General features: G+C 47.1%; 1 protein-coding gene across 1 annotated transcript in view; it reads left to right on the forward strand.

Annotated features, from left to right (window-relative positions):
- Window positions 1–15,514, forward strand: part of abcc10 (ATP-binding cassette, sub-family C (CFTR/MRP), member 10) — a gene marked incomplete at both ends in the record, with an annotated part of 78,667 nt that overhangs the window by 62,110 nt on the left and 1,043 nt on the right. The window contains 5 exon segments of the mRNA XM_083636223.1: window positions 897–1,199; window positions 1,773–1,830; window positions 1,832–1,919; window positions 10,482–10,579; window positions 11,992–12,104. Of these exon segments, the coding sequence (XP_083492349.1) occupies window positions 897–1,199; window positions 1,773–1,830; window positions 1,832–1,919; window positions 10,482–10,579; window positions 11,992–12,104 (660 nt within the window).

Raw genomic sequence — 15,514 nt, forward strand, 5'->3', positions numbered from 1 at the left:
GTTCCGTGTGCGCCCGCATACGCTCTCCCCCCATTGGAAACAACTGAAAAAAGACGCTGGACCTGAGGAAAAGACGCTAGGTGGACACAGGCCCTCAGGTCTCTTTCATATAAGCTGGTGAACTCGGTGTGATTCGGGGGGGGGGGGGGGGGGGGAGTTGCAACATTGTTGTGATTTTCATTTGGTCTGGTTCTCTTTCACACAGCAATTTGTCCCAAACGCACCAAACTTTCTGAACAATGTCACGTGGTCCAAACAGTCACTCGTCTATTGGACAGAATATAGAGGGGAAATCTCTCCTCTTCTGTCGCCTTGCCTGCTGAGGGCTGAGCTGAACAACACAAGTGAATCTGCGAAACACAACCCATAGAGAAACACCACCTTTATGCAATCTTGGGATTTCTGTTTTTACTTTGGTGTTACTATCAAATAAATATTTCACAAGAAATGCGCCCAATATGAGCAGATGAGGCAGCGAGCTGTTGGGTCCAACATCATTCTGCAGATGAGACGAGACGAGCGAGGCAGCACGGTGCGCACCGACCCGTGTGTGTGTGTGTGTGTGTGTGTGTGTGTGTGTGTGTGTGTGTGTGTGTGTGTGTGTGTGTGTGTGTGTGTGTGTGTGTGTGTGTGTGTGTGTGTGTGTGTGCGCGCCGCAGTGTTTGTTTTGCTTCCTTCTACCGCCTTCTACTCATGATGCACTGCCTTTCCTACATTTGCTCTTGTGTTTGGTTCGGTTTGCTTTCACACCACCCCAAACGAAGCGCACTATCCGAGGAAACGAACTCTGGCGCGGTTAAAGCGGACCAAACAGCTTATATGTGAAAAGCGACCTAAGTAAGCACTTTAGACTCTGGTAACTTTGGAATTTGTCATTATTTTTGGTCATTTTATAGACTAAATGATGAATTGACAAAAAAAAATATATCTGTGTTTTGGACACAGCTGTCCCCGTCGTGGCCGGAGCAGGGCCGGCTGGAGTTCTGCGGGGCGGTGCTGGCCTACAGGGAGGGCCTCCCCAACGCCCTGGACGGGGTGAGCCTGGTGGTGCGGCCCGGGGAGAAGGTGGGCGTCGTGGGGCGCACGGGCTCCGGCAAGTCCACCCTGTTCCTGGCTCTGTTCCGCATGGTGGAGCTCAACCAGGGGCAGATCCTGCTAGACGGCCTGGACATCAGCACCGTGGGCCTGGCTCAGCTCAGGTAGGTCCAGGAGGTGGTGCTGCGGATGGAGGGGAGGAGGCCGGCGATCATCTGTGACCTCATGTAGAAAAACGGGGACATTGTGGGAGATTCAGATTCAGGTTAAAATTACTGCAAATTTCTTGAATACAGTCAAATTTAGCATTTTGGGCGTTTTAAATATCTGAAAAATGTGTTTCTGTAAATGTGCTATTTTTCCACTGAGAAGTCAGTGCAGCATTATGTTATGTCGCGTAGCAGCCGAGCTGCGGGCGAGGTCACGCAGCGGGCGAGGTGGCGTACCGGGCCGAGATGCGTCGCCCGCGGGCGAGACCTCACGGGGCAAACCAACAAGGCACGGAAGAAATGAGCGCTGGGCAGTACAGCGCGCGGGGGGGGGGGGGGGGGGGGGGGGGGTGAGAGAGGAGCGCGCTTTGCACACTCAATTTCTAGCATAATATAATCAGTCAGTATCAAGGAGTGTAAGGACTAAAACAAAGTTCCCACACAGTAGATTCACAGATTTGTGTGTGTGTGTGTGCGTGTGCGTGCATGCGTGTGCGTGCATGTGTGTACTGGTGACACCATCTACAGGTCCAAGTTGGCCATTATTCCCCAGGACCCATTTCTGTTCAGCGGCACCATCAGGGAGAAACATGGACCCGTGTGGGCGACACCCAGACCAGCACCTGCTGGACGTCCTGGACCAGTGCCACCTCCGCTCTGTGACCGACAGGATGGGTGAGAGACAGAGGGAAGGAGAGAGAGAGAGGATGGGTGAGAGACAGAGGGAAGGAGAGAGAGAGGATGGGTGAGAGACAGAGGGAAGGAGAGAGAGGATGGGTGAGAGACAGAGGGAAGGAGAGAGACAGAGGGACGGAGAGAGAGGATGGGTGAGAGATAGAGGGAAGGAAGAGAGAGGATGGGTGAGGAGACAGAGGGAAGGAAGAGAGAGAGGATGGGTGAGAGACAGAGGGGAAGGAGAGAGAGAGGATGGGTGAGAGACAGAGAGGAGAGAGAGAGGATGGGTGAGAGGACAGAGAGGAGAGAGAGAGGATGGGTGAGAGACAGAGGGAAGGAAGAGAGACAGAGGGACGGAGAGAGAGGATGGGTGAGAGATAGAGGGAAGGAGAGAGAGAGGATGGGTGAGAGACAGAGGGAAGGAGAGAGAGAGGATGGGTGAGAGACAGAGAGGAGAGAGAGAGGATGGGTGAGAGACAGAGGGAAGGAGAGAGAGGATGGGTGAGAGACAGAGGGAAGGAGAGAGAGGATGGGTGAGAGACAGAGGGAAGGAGAGAGAGAGGATGGGTGAGAGACAGAGAGGAGAGAGAGAGAGGATGGTGTGAGAGACAGAGGGAAGGAGAGAGAGAGGATGGGTGAGAGACAGAGGGAAGGAGAGAGAGAGGATGGGTGAGAGACAGAGGGAAGGAGAGAGAGAGAGGATGGGTGAGAGACAGAGGGAAGGAGAGAGAGGATGGGTGAGAGACAGAGGGAAGGAGAGAGAGAGGATGGGTGAGAGACAGAGGGAAGGAGAGAGAGAGGATGGGTGAGAGACAGGAGAGAGAGAGGATGGGGGAGAGACAGAGAGGATGGGTGAAACGAGCGAGTGAGGATGAAAAGGTGACAGCGACTGGCGTTTTGGGTAGCAAGTAGGTCAAGGTCATTTTTCCGTTTTCCGTTTTTTACAGATTATGGAAGAGATTATTCCAAATCTGAAAATAGTTGCAGAAGATATGCTTATTGAAGACAACAGTGACGTATATGTTGCACATGCGACTTTTTGATTGAGATGGATCTCAAGGGGGGGGGGGGGGGGAAATCCCAATATTTTATTTTGCAATTTTCAGAAGGTGAAAAACTAAAGGCTCAGACACAGAAAGAAAGAAAAACAAAACAAACTAAAACAAAACAAACATATCCACATTCCAATATTCCAGCGTGGCGCTACCAGCCTAAACCCTAACCGCTACCAGCCACGTCAAGTGCAATATGTGCTTTGTAAGATCCCACACAAAGGCTCTTCTGTGGTGGTTTCATGGCACCCATGTTGCACCACCCGGCCTCCGTCTGGATCCATCCACCGTTTCCCCTACGCTCTGTAAAAACCCGATCCTCCTCCTCTCTCCCTCTCCTGTCCCCCCTCAAGGCCCCTCGTCCATATTTAGAGCTTGGCTAATCACCAGCCAAATATTGGCCGGTAACTTCACAATGTTTCCGGCCACGGTACATTTTTACCTGCATTTGGCGGGTGTTCCTTTTGAGATCCACCATCATCGTTAAGAGAGGGACTGAAGAATGGGTCGAGCTTCTCAGTGAAGGTGCAGCCAGTGAAGGAGTAGATCAGAGCTGCAGCGTCTACGTCCTGAAAGGAGACCAGACCATCTTCATAATCCACACACACCCCCACCTTCTGAGGCTTCGTCTTCAGAGAGAGGAGGACAGCAGGGCCAGCAGCAGCCTGGTACTCATTTCCATTCCTCAACATGTATAGTCCAGTAACCAATGTTTGGAGTCTCTGTAGCTGTGTTTCCATTACAGTTTTTCGCAAAATAATTGCGATATTTCTACAACTTCGACAATGTACAATTGCGACTTGTAGGCGTTTCCATTGAAGTTGAGTTTGGTCTGAAGCGCGCACACCTGAACGCAATTCCCGTTACCAGCAGCTGCCACAGTGATTACGCACGCGGATCTGCCCCATATCCCGTCCCCTGCATGCTCAAATCCAACCAATGGTCAATGCAAATCACAACATGAAGTTACAACGCATATAAACGAGCCTGATTATCAATTCAAAAGAACGGGCTGCGGTGAATGCAGTGAGCGCGACAGGCAGAGGAAAAAAGGTAGCCTACAACTTGTCCCATTAGAGATGGAGGAGGGGGGGAAAGGCTGATATGGTGCAATAGTCAGAATATCGTGTATTATAATTATAACATTGCACCTGAAACGTGTGTAATGTATTAATCACTTCAGTCAACAGCACCGCACCGGTGTGTGCTTTTCATCCCGCCGATCATCTCGCCGCTGTGCCAAATGCGCGCACACAGGCATGGATCGATTTCTGCCATTAAACATGATCTATTTTCCGGCTCCGCTTTTGCACAACACGTCTTTCTGCTAGGTACAGTAGCGTTGCTTCAAAGTTTTCCACTTGCTGCGAAGGTTTTGCCACGGTTAACCCTTTCTCCCTCATTTCCTTTCATTTTCCAAAGGAGAAGATGGGTCACATGACGTGCAAATGCGGAAAATCTGTTTCCATTACACTTTTGCGATAAACTGCTATATCGACACGTCTGAAAAACCACCTCATGAGAGCGCAAAAACGTTTTGCGATATTTGGGAGCTTTTTCGAAATTTACGTGTTTCCATTACCCAATTTCTATTGCGATATTTAGATTTTGCGCATTTCTGATGGTAATGGAAACACGACTTATGATGCTTCCCTTCCTGTTGGCCAACCCTCTGGCCACTCCTAAATCCCACCCAGTCAGAGAGGCTCTGCTTTCCTATGACACAGGAACAATATGAAAATCTCTCTGGGTTGTCTGGGAGATTCTTCTTTACATCGCCACAATGTCCTTGTTTCCCGTCATCCAGACAGGACGAGATAGGGATTTGCTGTATCAGGATCCAGAGTCACATCCACTGCATACTGCTGAACCCTCTTCAGCTTGCAAAAAAAAAAATGGCTCAGATACTGAAACTGGTGCTGCAGGGCGCGAGCTGAACAGTATAATGCAGTGCTTCGCAAATGGGGGTCCGGGGACCCCCAGGGGTCTGTGGCACTTTGCAAAGGGGGTCCGCGAAAAGTTTTCAGGAAATCATTTTAATTTTAATTTTTTTATTTAATTTTTTTGCAAAAGCTTCATAGTTCCATATTTTATGCTTTAAATCTAAAATGGTTCATGGATTACATTCTAATCTAACAAACCTGTCAATTTAAAAGTCAAGCACTTTACCGTGGAAACAATTAACTCATTCAGTGCCAGCCACTTTTGGAGAACGGATGCTCCCAGTGCCAGAGTTTTCAGAGCGTTTTCAGTGATTTCTCGAGGCCCACAGAATATTGTGTGATATTACTATGTAAACACCGAACACGCACAAGAACGAGCTGGCTCTATTGTATCATCAGCAAAAAAAAGTTTATTGATACCATTTTCCGTTCTTTAGTTATGAGCCGGAGAAGATAGGTTGTTTTCAGCGTTTTCAGGCTTTTCAAATTATTAGCTGAGATAATCCGCCTTTTGTGAAATGCAGCATTTCAAGCACATTCACTGAGTCTGAAGATAATATTTTCTGATGTAGTGACGTAGTTGTTGTGTGATGCCCTGCGTGCACCACCCCCCTCCCCCCCTCCCCCCGTAAACTCCTCCCCACACTGCACACAGCCTCACGCAACCATTATATTTTCGGATTGCTGCGTTTGTGTGCTGCTGTCGGCTCTCAGCGCCACAGCAGGGAAGAGCCAACCCGGATTGCTGAATGGTTTGGCGTCAGGGGCTGCTTTCCTGTCTGCTAATCGGGTGGAGAAACTATACAGACAGACAGACAGACAGACAGGGACAGAGGGGCTCAGTTGTGAGCGCGGATTGACTCCTGTTCGGAGCCAATGTCAGCTCCCGCGACAGAGCAAATGGCTCTGGGAGCATGCATCGGGTTGTCTTTGATCCACGGCTTTTAGGCTGTTTCTCGGACCTGTCTCTAATCTGGACTGCACCGAGCAAGCACTGTCGCCACCTAATGAGTCCGTAAAATAGGTTATACACCTCCAATAGCTACTATAGTTGTACAGGAGCTGCGGAAGGCTTTGATCGACGTCCCACCGTCAAAAAACGCATTGGACGTCGAAGGACGTCCGTGGCATTCTACGTCACTATTTAATTGGACGTCGAAGGACGTCCATGGCATTCAATGAGTTAAGCTTAGCCCAAAATCACAAATCAGAATGAGCGGGTCCCCGGTATATTTTCTATCTTGTAAGGGGGCCTTAGCGGAAAAACATTTGAGAACCTCTGGTCTAATGTGTTTTTTTTGTGCTACTGGCTGCGCTTTCCGGTGCTTCAGCGTCTGGTGTTTCCACCGTCAGCCTTAAGCAGCTTCTCCAGGTCTTTCCTGAGAGTCTCCTCCAGCTGAGCCACAGCTCTCCTCACAGTCCCCTCATCTGATGAGCGATGGACACTGACCTCTGTCCAGTCCTTGGTGTGTGGAGTGTTCAGGGATGGGAAGCTTTGGAGGAGGTGGAGGTGGTCTTTAGTGCATGAGAGCTGCTCCACCTCAGCGGTTCTCTTCATCAGCTCAGAGATCTCCTGTTCCAGCTCTTTGATGACGCCTTCAGCCTGTTTCTCTGTTGTTTTCTGCTTCTCTTCAATCGTCTCAATGAGCTCAGCCTGGCCTCTCTCCACAGACTGCATCAGAGCAGTGAAGACACACACATTTGTCTGCCATCTCTCTGTCTGGATCTTCCTTGCTGAGCTCGACTGACTGTTTGATCTCCTCAATCTTCATTCATCTCTCCTGGATCTTCTGCTGCATTTCAGCCTCTGTCTTCCCCAGCTCAGCCTTCTTCCCTTCATATCCTTCCTGCAGAGGATCAATGTCATGTGACCTGTGGTCTAAAACAGTGCAGAGCAGACACACACACATCTGGTCCGTCTTGCAGAACAGCTCCAGTGGTTTATCATGCTCTATACCAGGGGTGCCCACACTTTTTCAGCTTGGGAGCTACTTTTAAAATGACCAAGTCAAAGTGATCTACCAAACATATTTATTTATATATATATACACTGAGTATACAGTGGAAAACAGTGGAACCGTGGAAAAACAGTGGAAAAACAGTGGAAACAGTGGAAAAACAGTGGAAACAGTGGAAAAACAGTGGAAACAGTGGAAAAACAGTGGAAACAGTGGGAAAACAGTAAAAAAAAAAAAAAAAAATTTTTTTTTCTCCCCTCAATGCCATGCGATCGACCACACTACCTTCGCGATCGACCGGTCGATCGCGATCGACGTATTGGGCACCCCTGCTCTATACACATCCTGCCTTCCAGGTTCTTCACAGGATCCATCAGCTTGTGTTTTTTCAGGCCTGAGCTTCTCTGATGAGGCTCCAGATCAGTCTCACGGTAGGAGGCCAGAACACACCAGGCAGGACTTCAGGGCCTTCAGGTTGGGTCCAGTGCAGACGTCACAGGGAACTTCTCCTGATTTGGCACATCATTCGTCTGGGCAGCTGCTGGCTTTCATCTGAGCTGACTTCATGAACTGAGCAGCCATCTCAGATATGAAAGTATTGACCTGTAGCTCAGGTCTTCTGTCAAACACCTCTTTACACATGGGACACTGGCAAGGAGCACTAACATCCCAGTGCCAAGTGATACAGTTTTTGCAGAAGTTGTGTCCACATGGTGTGGTGACTAGAAAGTGTGTGTGAATTAACAATATGGTAACAATTTGTTTGAGATAATGTGTTTGGTTTCTTAAGTGTTGCAGTGGTCACCTCACGGTGTCGGTTCAGAACACTATTTTCGATGTTCAGGTGAGGTGATCGGGGTACTCGAATCCCTGGACGTTGGCTCTTATGGCCCATTTCCACCGCTGGTATCAACGCGGCCCCGCACAGCTCGTCTCGCTTTTTTGTCTCATTCCACCGATCAAAAACGTGGACAGCCCGGGTTGAGTCGGGGTTGAGTCGTGCTGCTTTTGGTCCCTGCTCTGTTGAGGTTCCAGCCGGTACCATACGGTGACGTGAAGACACTGCAGACGACTGATTGGTCAGGCAGAATCGTGTCTACTGTAGGCATCTACTGTCAATGCTGGATACCAGTTTAGTGGGGCTTACCTTCTCTTCTGTTATTTCCAGAAGTTTTTTCTTTTGTGTTGCTGCCTTCGGCTCTGGTGAAATAAAATCGATCTCCATGCTCAGCTTTAACATGACGGTGGTTTTCAATTGTTTTGAGAGAGAAAAAGTCCGCTAGGCCGCAGGCGGGGGTTTAGCGAAGCCGCGGTCTTGCCTGGTGAGTTGCAGCTGGGGTTCTCCCCGTAGCGCCTCTCCCGTCCCCCGCGCAATGCATGCATGTGAGTTTGAGTAACAACAAAGTGATATCCATTCTCCTAGCCGATTGTCACATTTGCCCATGTACACTGTAGGTCATTTAGAGGCACCAGTATTTCATAATCAGTTCCGTGTATGGATTTAATTTTAACGTTATAGTTATAGCCTACTTCGGCTATGGGCGGAGGACAGATATGCGGTCGCTATGACGACCAGGTGTGGGCGGAGGCGAGTAAATTTGCTATGGAAACAAAGTCTATATCAAGTAGAGCCGAGTAAGACCAGATTGAGTAGAGCTGTACTGTGCTGTTATATGTGGTGGAAATGAGCCATTAGGTTGTGTGGCGACTTAGCTATGAGGGTGTATTCTTATGAATCCCTGACCTTGGTATTGACACCAGCAGGGAAGGATTTATGACATCATTGGTGATGTTGCAATGTAGAGAGGTATTTATGACATCACTGATAATGCTTCCAACCCCCTTTATGCCTCCGCCGGCGATAGCCAGGCTGGAGAATTAGGTCTCCACCCTATGGTTGGAGAGGAGGATCGGGTTTTACAGAATGTAGGGAAACAGTGGATGGCCAGGCCGGAGGCATAGAGAGCCAAAGTGGAACGTCACTTCCTGCTTTCTCCCTGTACCAGTGGTGGAAAAAATTTGAATGGCAGTGAACGGAGAATAATTATAGTTATAGTTTTATAGTTTCCTATAAAAACTACATACCTCGTGGAAGCTCGTGGCATGTCGCCGGTCTTCAGCTTTGCCGGTAGAGAAAGTGACGTCACTTAGGTGACAATGTATGTAATCTTTCCGATTTATAACATATAGTGCAACAGTATGACGACAAACTGCCACTTTCTAAAGTTATGTTTTAAATTGACAAAATTTACATTGGCACCCCGTGGCACAATTCAAACGGGATCAAAAAAATAACGTTATTCTTCGTTCACCGCCATTCATATTTTTTCCAGCGCTGGAGAAAAGCAGGAAGTGACATTTACTTTGCCTCTCAATAGAGAGGCTGACCGCCTACTTCCTGCTTCAGCACTGTACCAGAGGTTTTCATCCGCCATTTATTTTCCCATACACATTTCGTAAAATGCGTATAAAAATAGTTTTATTGGTTCAAACCAAACGGTACAGATATATTTAGAAACAGGAGAGATCGCATAACATTTCACTGGGACCAAAACGTTAAAAAAAATGCGGGTTTAAAGAACATCTTTTTTCGATGTTGTTTTTTTAAGTTTTGGTTCGAGTGAAATGTTCTATGGTCTCTCCCGCTTATAGCGTTAGCTGAACCATTTGGTTCGACGAAGTAAAACTATTCAGCCATATTACTTAACAGGGTATTCAGCCATATTACTTAACATGGCTGAATACCCTGTGCAGTCCACTACGAAAGGGAACTACTAGCGTCTAGCAAGTACTAGTATCTAGCAAGAGAGGCAAGTTATATTGTTGAGAGCAGTGAAAGAAGCCACGCCCCCGCTCTGTGTTGTGAAAACAGGCTTGTTGTTTCGAGCCAGCCATGCTTGACAGCAGCATAACATGGATCAACCCGTCGCTGTAAAAATCAGCTTAGTCTCTGATTGTATCACAGTTTGGGCCTGCGTATTTCCTGGTCTCTTTGCAGTGCGGTCGGGTGGTTCTGTATCACAGTTTGGGACTGTGTATTTCCTGGTCTCGTTGCAGTGCGGTCGGGTGGTTCTGTACTGTAGCTTGCTCTGCATGTCTCCACGGCACAGGCTGCTCTGGGTTGCCTAGTGTAGACAGCTGACGGCTATAGCAGAGCGACGCGAGGGCATACGGGTGGCATGGGAAGCCGTGCCTATTTGTTTTATAGACTGTGTTTACGTCTAATGCTACAGATAGAGCTCAGTTTTACCGCAACAACAACAAAATCACATAAAACATTTTTGATCCCAAATTAACAACAACAACAAAATCCTGGAAGGACTGATTTACAAGAAGACACAATTACAGAAGAAATTACAGAACGTACTATTTCAGTCATAGTTTCTCTGTTATGCTCTTGAACATACTCTTGTTATGTTTGATCCAAAAAGAGCCTCCATGGCAGCTTCATGAGAGATGTTTATGTTAATGTCCTGTGTGTGTGCGTGTGTGCGTGTGTGTGTGTGTGTGTGTGTGTGTGTGTGTGTGTGTGTGTGTGTGTGTGTGTGTGTGTGCGTGTGTGTGCGTGCGTGCGTGCGTCCGTGCGTGCGTGTCCTGTGCGTGTCTCAGGTGGTCTGGATGCTGAGGTGGGAGAGAGAGGCAAGTGTTTCTCTGTGGGACAGAGGCAGCTGCTGTGTCTGGCCCGGGCTCTGCTCACCCAGGCAAACGTAAGAACTGATCAGCTCCAGCATCACTCCCATACCTGGCCACTCTCATCCAAATCTTCTCAATCACTTCACTGTAACTGACATGCTCGCCTCGACTCTCCCGACGGGCCAATCGACTCTCGAACTCAACCACACAAGCCAAAGTCTTTCTCAAAATATTGACTGTCCCTCTCTAAGGAGACATGCATATCGCCGCTGTCCGATGAAAACCACTTGAATCAAAATTTTTATTCTTTTTTACTTTTTACTATAGCTGGAATATGTCCATCTACTGGTAGGTTTTGACATCTAAATGGCCAATGAAAACATGTTTTATTGGATAATCTGTCAGTGGTTCTAATCTTTTCACATGAAGGACCCATAAAACTGACAAAAATTAGACCACGGACCCCCATTTGATAGGATTTTGTCCCACGGTCGCCCATATGATAATAAGATTGATACTTTTAGATGTTTTATTACAGAAAGTGTATAAAACCCATGACCAAAATAGTCATTGTGTTACTTAAATAATAAATTAAATTAAATAAATTACCCCCCTTTTGGCTGGGGACCCCCTGGAACCCCCTCAAGGACCCCTGGGAGTCCTTTGACCCACTTTGAGAACCGCTGGTCCATGTACCACGTACCACCATAGGATGCTAGACCTGCTATGTACCACATACCACCATAGGATGCTAGACCTGCCCATCACATTGCCTATGTGACAGCAGAACCTCCATGCTCCTCCCCTATGCTGTACCTCCATCTGAACGCCTACATGCATGAGGAAATAGAGCCCAAACAAACGCCGCCGTGTAAACTCGCTTCGTTTTGTTTATTTCTGACATTGACGTGAATAGATCAATAAAATATTTTCGAATTGTCCGTGGGCTGCAAACTCATTTAAACTGTGGATATCAAAGTGGTTTCTAACGTTAGCGTTACTGGCGGGCTCCGTTCCCCCGAGACGCTGGTTCTAACTCGGCGTGAGAGCGCGCTCGAGTTTGCTGCCGGTGGAGCCGGCCGGAGGTATGTGCGCGCCACGCGGCCGTGTGCTCCAGACGACGGGAGGCTTTGCGGAGCTGCGCACCCCGGAAAAAGTGCATCAAACTCAGACTGATAATCCTCTAACATCATTAAATGATGAATAAGCTCACATTTTGAGCTTATTCATCAAATTTTGAGCTTATTCAGGTAAGATATTAATAATGTAACGACACGTTCAGCGAGACACTGACTATATAATGAAGACGTGCCAACTTTGACGATGTGGTGGTCAGTATTTTATGAGCAGTTTTTTTTTTCATTTTCTGAAAAGTTGCTGCCGTTTTGGAGATGACTGGTTTTCATCGGACAGCGACGATATATTTTATTACATGAAGGACCAAATCACAGAACAGGGACATAAACATAGTTTCTTGGTCATGCAGGTTCTGTGTATTGACGAAGCTACAGCCAGCGTGGACCAGAAGACGGACAAACTGCTGCAGCAGACCATCAGAGAGAAGTTTCAGGAGAAGACCGTCCTCACTATCGCCCACAGGTGAAGGATTTCATGTGCTTGAACTGTATTGAAAGAGTTCACTTACTTTCCCAAATGGCACTAACCAGTCAGCAGTCTGGTTCCCACGTAGTCTTGCAGTGGCCAGCCAGAGGCACAACTCTTGACCAGTGGCCAATCCCCCCGGCTTCCCTCTGATGACACGAAAGTGAATTGAAAAGCTGTAATTCCTCGAATGGCCACTAGGCGTCAGGGGCAGTAGGCATTCCCGCGTGATTGACAGATCGCCTGTCCAGTGATCGTTTGCCGATCACGGACCAATAGCAGGCGGAGCTGCGGCTCTGGGAAGGTCCCATCTCACGTGAGGTGCGCAAGGATCCAACCCACTCCCTCCCACTCTGCTCACGAAAAATCAAGATGGCGACGGCCAACGTTTCAACTCCAAACGGGAGACCAAGATCAATGGGATAGCTCTGTCCATATTATTTAGGTCAGTGCTCTTGACAAGACCAAAGCAAAATGCGTGACAGACATATGAATTGACCAACCACGGACCTGCTTATTTGCGTGACGCAACTCGTGGGGCGGTACATTTTGATCAATGCACCACTCCCCGCAGACAGCCGGACTTCCGTTACAGCCCGGCCAGTCAGAGACTTGCCGCAGTTTTCCGTGCGGGAAAACCCCGAAAATGTGGACTTGTGATTCAGAGCCTCTGGAGCTACAGGAGGTCTGACCACGTGAGACTAAGGCCACCTAACCGAAGGTTCTCTGTTTTTCATTCTATTAAAGGAGCTATATGTGATTTTGGAGAAAGATTGAGTCAACATGGTTCTCATTTCAGAGTCATTTTATTTACCATTTGCAGTAGAAACGACATTGGAATTGGGGTTCAAGAGCTTTAAAATCACATAACAAATCACACCGACAACATATAAGGTGGTATCACTATGCTTCCGCTAGCTGGGACAAACTGCCTGAAGACCTCAGATCTGCCCCAACTGTACTTACTTTCAAAAATAGACTAAAGACTTTTATGTTTACCGTCGCTTTTAACTGCTGACAGCTGTTTTTAGGAGATATGTGTGGCCTATAAAGGCTCGAGTCCAACTATTATAAAGGTTATGGACATTTTTCCAATCGTGTATGTAATCATGTTTCTTATCATGATGTCGGGGGATTTAATATACAAAAATTTATTCTATTATGCAAACCCAATGAGTCCTGTGTAAGTCTTTAGCTCTTTTTGTAACTGCTGCACCTGCCGCTTAATGCACTTTTTATGCTCTTAACTCATTGAGTGCCAATGACGACTTTAGTCGTCAATTCATTTAGTGACGTAGAGTGCCATTGACGACTAAAGTCGTCAATTGCGTTTTTTGACGGGGGGATGTCGATCTAAGCCTCTTACATCGCCTCTTACAATATGGGAGCTATTGAATGTGTCTAACCTATTTTACAGAACCCTTAGGTGGCGACAGTGCTCTCCAGATTACAGAAATGTCAGGAATACAGCCTGAAAAAGCACTCAAAAGCCCCGTGATCAAAGAGAACCGCTCATGCTGCAGCCCAGAGCCATGTAGATTGCTCTGGCTGCTGCTTGACGGTGCCTGCCAACAGCAATCAATCCGCGCACACAACTGAGCTCCTCTGCCTCTGTCTGTCTGTCTGCATATAGTTTCTCCACACGATTACCCACCAGAAAGGCAGCACCCGACGCCGAAGGGCCAAACCTTTACCTGCAGTCCCGTTTGGCATTTCCTTGTCGCGCTGTGAGCCGCCCGGGAGCCGCCCGGCGCAAAAACGGAGGCTCCGAAAATAGACTGGGTGCGTGTGGGGAGGAGTTTGCAGCTGAGTGGGGGAGAGGGGGGTGGGGCACGCAGGCTCCACAGAACTACACCAGGTCACTACATCAGAAAATATTAGCTAGAGTCAGTGAATGTGCTTGAAATGCTGCATTTCACAAAAGGCTGAATATCTCAGCTTCTAGATAGAAATGCATGTTTTTGCTGTTTTTGACCTATCTTCTCCGGCTGATAACTAAAGAACGGAAAATGGTATCAATAAACTTTTTTTTGCTGATGATACAATAGAGTCTCCTTGTTCTTTTTGCGTGTTCGGTGTTTACATATCACACAATATTCTGTGGGCCTCGAGAAATCACTGAAAACGCTCTGAAACTCTGGCACTGGGAGCGTCCGTTCTCCAAAAGTGGCTGGCACTCAATGAGTTAAAGTTCTGTTGTGATGTTTTCAAATGCCTTTTTTATTCTCTTCTTTTATTCTTTTATTTTCCTGTGTCAACCATTTTATGTGAAGCACTTTGAATTGCCTTTGTGTATGAAATGTGCTATACAAATAAACTTGACTTGACTTGACTTGACTATCATAAAAGGGAGCATGTGGGCAATGTTCTCTGTTTCAGTTTTGTCCCGGAAGTGATGTCATCAGTGATGTCACTTGAGCAATTGTGCATTGTGACATCATCAGTGATGTCATAAGAGCAAAGGGATGTCATCAGTGATGTGAACTTGTGACATCATCAGTGATGTCATAAGAGCAAGGGAGCCCGCACAGGAATCAAGCACGTGAGATGCCTAGTAGGTAAAAAATAAACAAATACACGTGTGTGGATAGGCCTGACTATCACCCAGATCAAATTTGTGGTGCATCATTTTAAACTGCATGATGCATAATTAACAGTATAAGACAGGGGTGGGCAATTATTTTTCATGGGGGGCCACATGAGAAACCCAGATTGTTGCCGGGGGCCGAACAAATATTGTCATGCCGTAACCCATGGATGGGTAACTTTGATGATAGAGGGGGCCACAAAAAATGTCCTCGCTACCAGGTTTTGCTGAGGGCCAAACAGCGCCAGCGTGAAAAATTTGGTGCATTTGAAGCCACGTTTAGAGGAATAACTAATTTTAAATTAACAGTTGTGATGTCATTATTCAGTCTTAACCACCAATATTTCATCCTTTTCTCACTCACTCCTATGTCACCACCTGCTCTCATGGCTTGAAATTAACTTTTTTGACCACCTGCCAATATGGCTGCTAGATTTTAAAGTTACCAGGCAATTAGAATTTCCACTAGCCAAAATGTTTTTCTTGAAATAAATCAGAATATGAGTGGGTTAATTTAAGCATAAGTATCAGTAAGTGGCGGGGGGATGATCAAAGCCTGTGTTGCGGGTCACACGAACAAAAATGCAGTCTTGAAGCTAAATAAATCCAAAACCAATGAGTTAATTATTTAAATTTCTAATTCAATAGAATAATTCAATAGCCTTTTAGTCATAAAGATTATTGAAAGATATTCCATATTCCAGACTGAAATGCTATAACAGAAGTGGAGTATTGGCCAGAATGACATGAACATTTGGACACTTATTCAGCGGGTATCTTGCATGTTGCGTTCAGGTGCACTGTGTAAAAAAAAAAAAAA

This window comes from Poromitra crassiceps (assembly GCF_964638095.1).
Source record: "Poromitra crassiceps genome assembly, chromosome: 4".
Classification (NCBI taxonomy): domain Eukaryota; kingdom Metazoa; phylum Chordata; class Actinopteri; order Beryciformes; family Melamphaidae; genus Poromitra; species Poromitra crassiceps.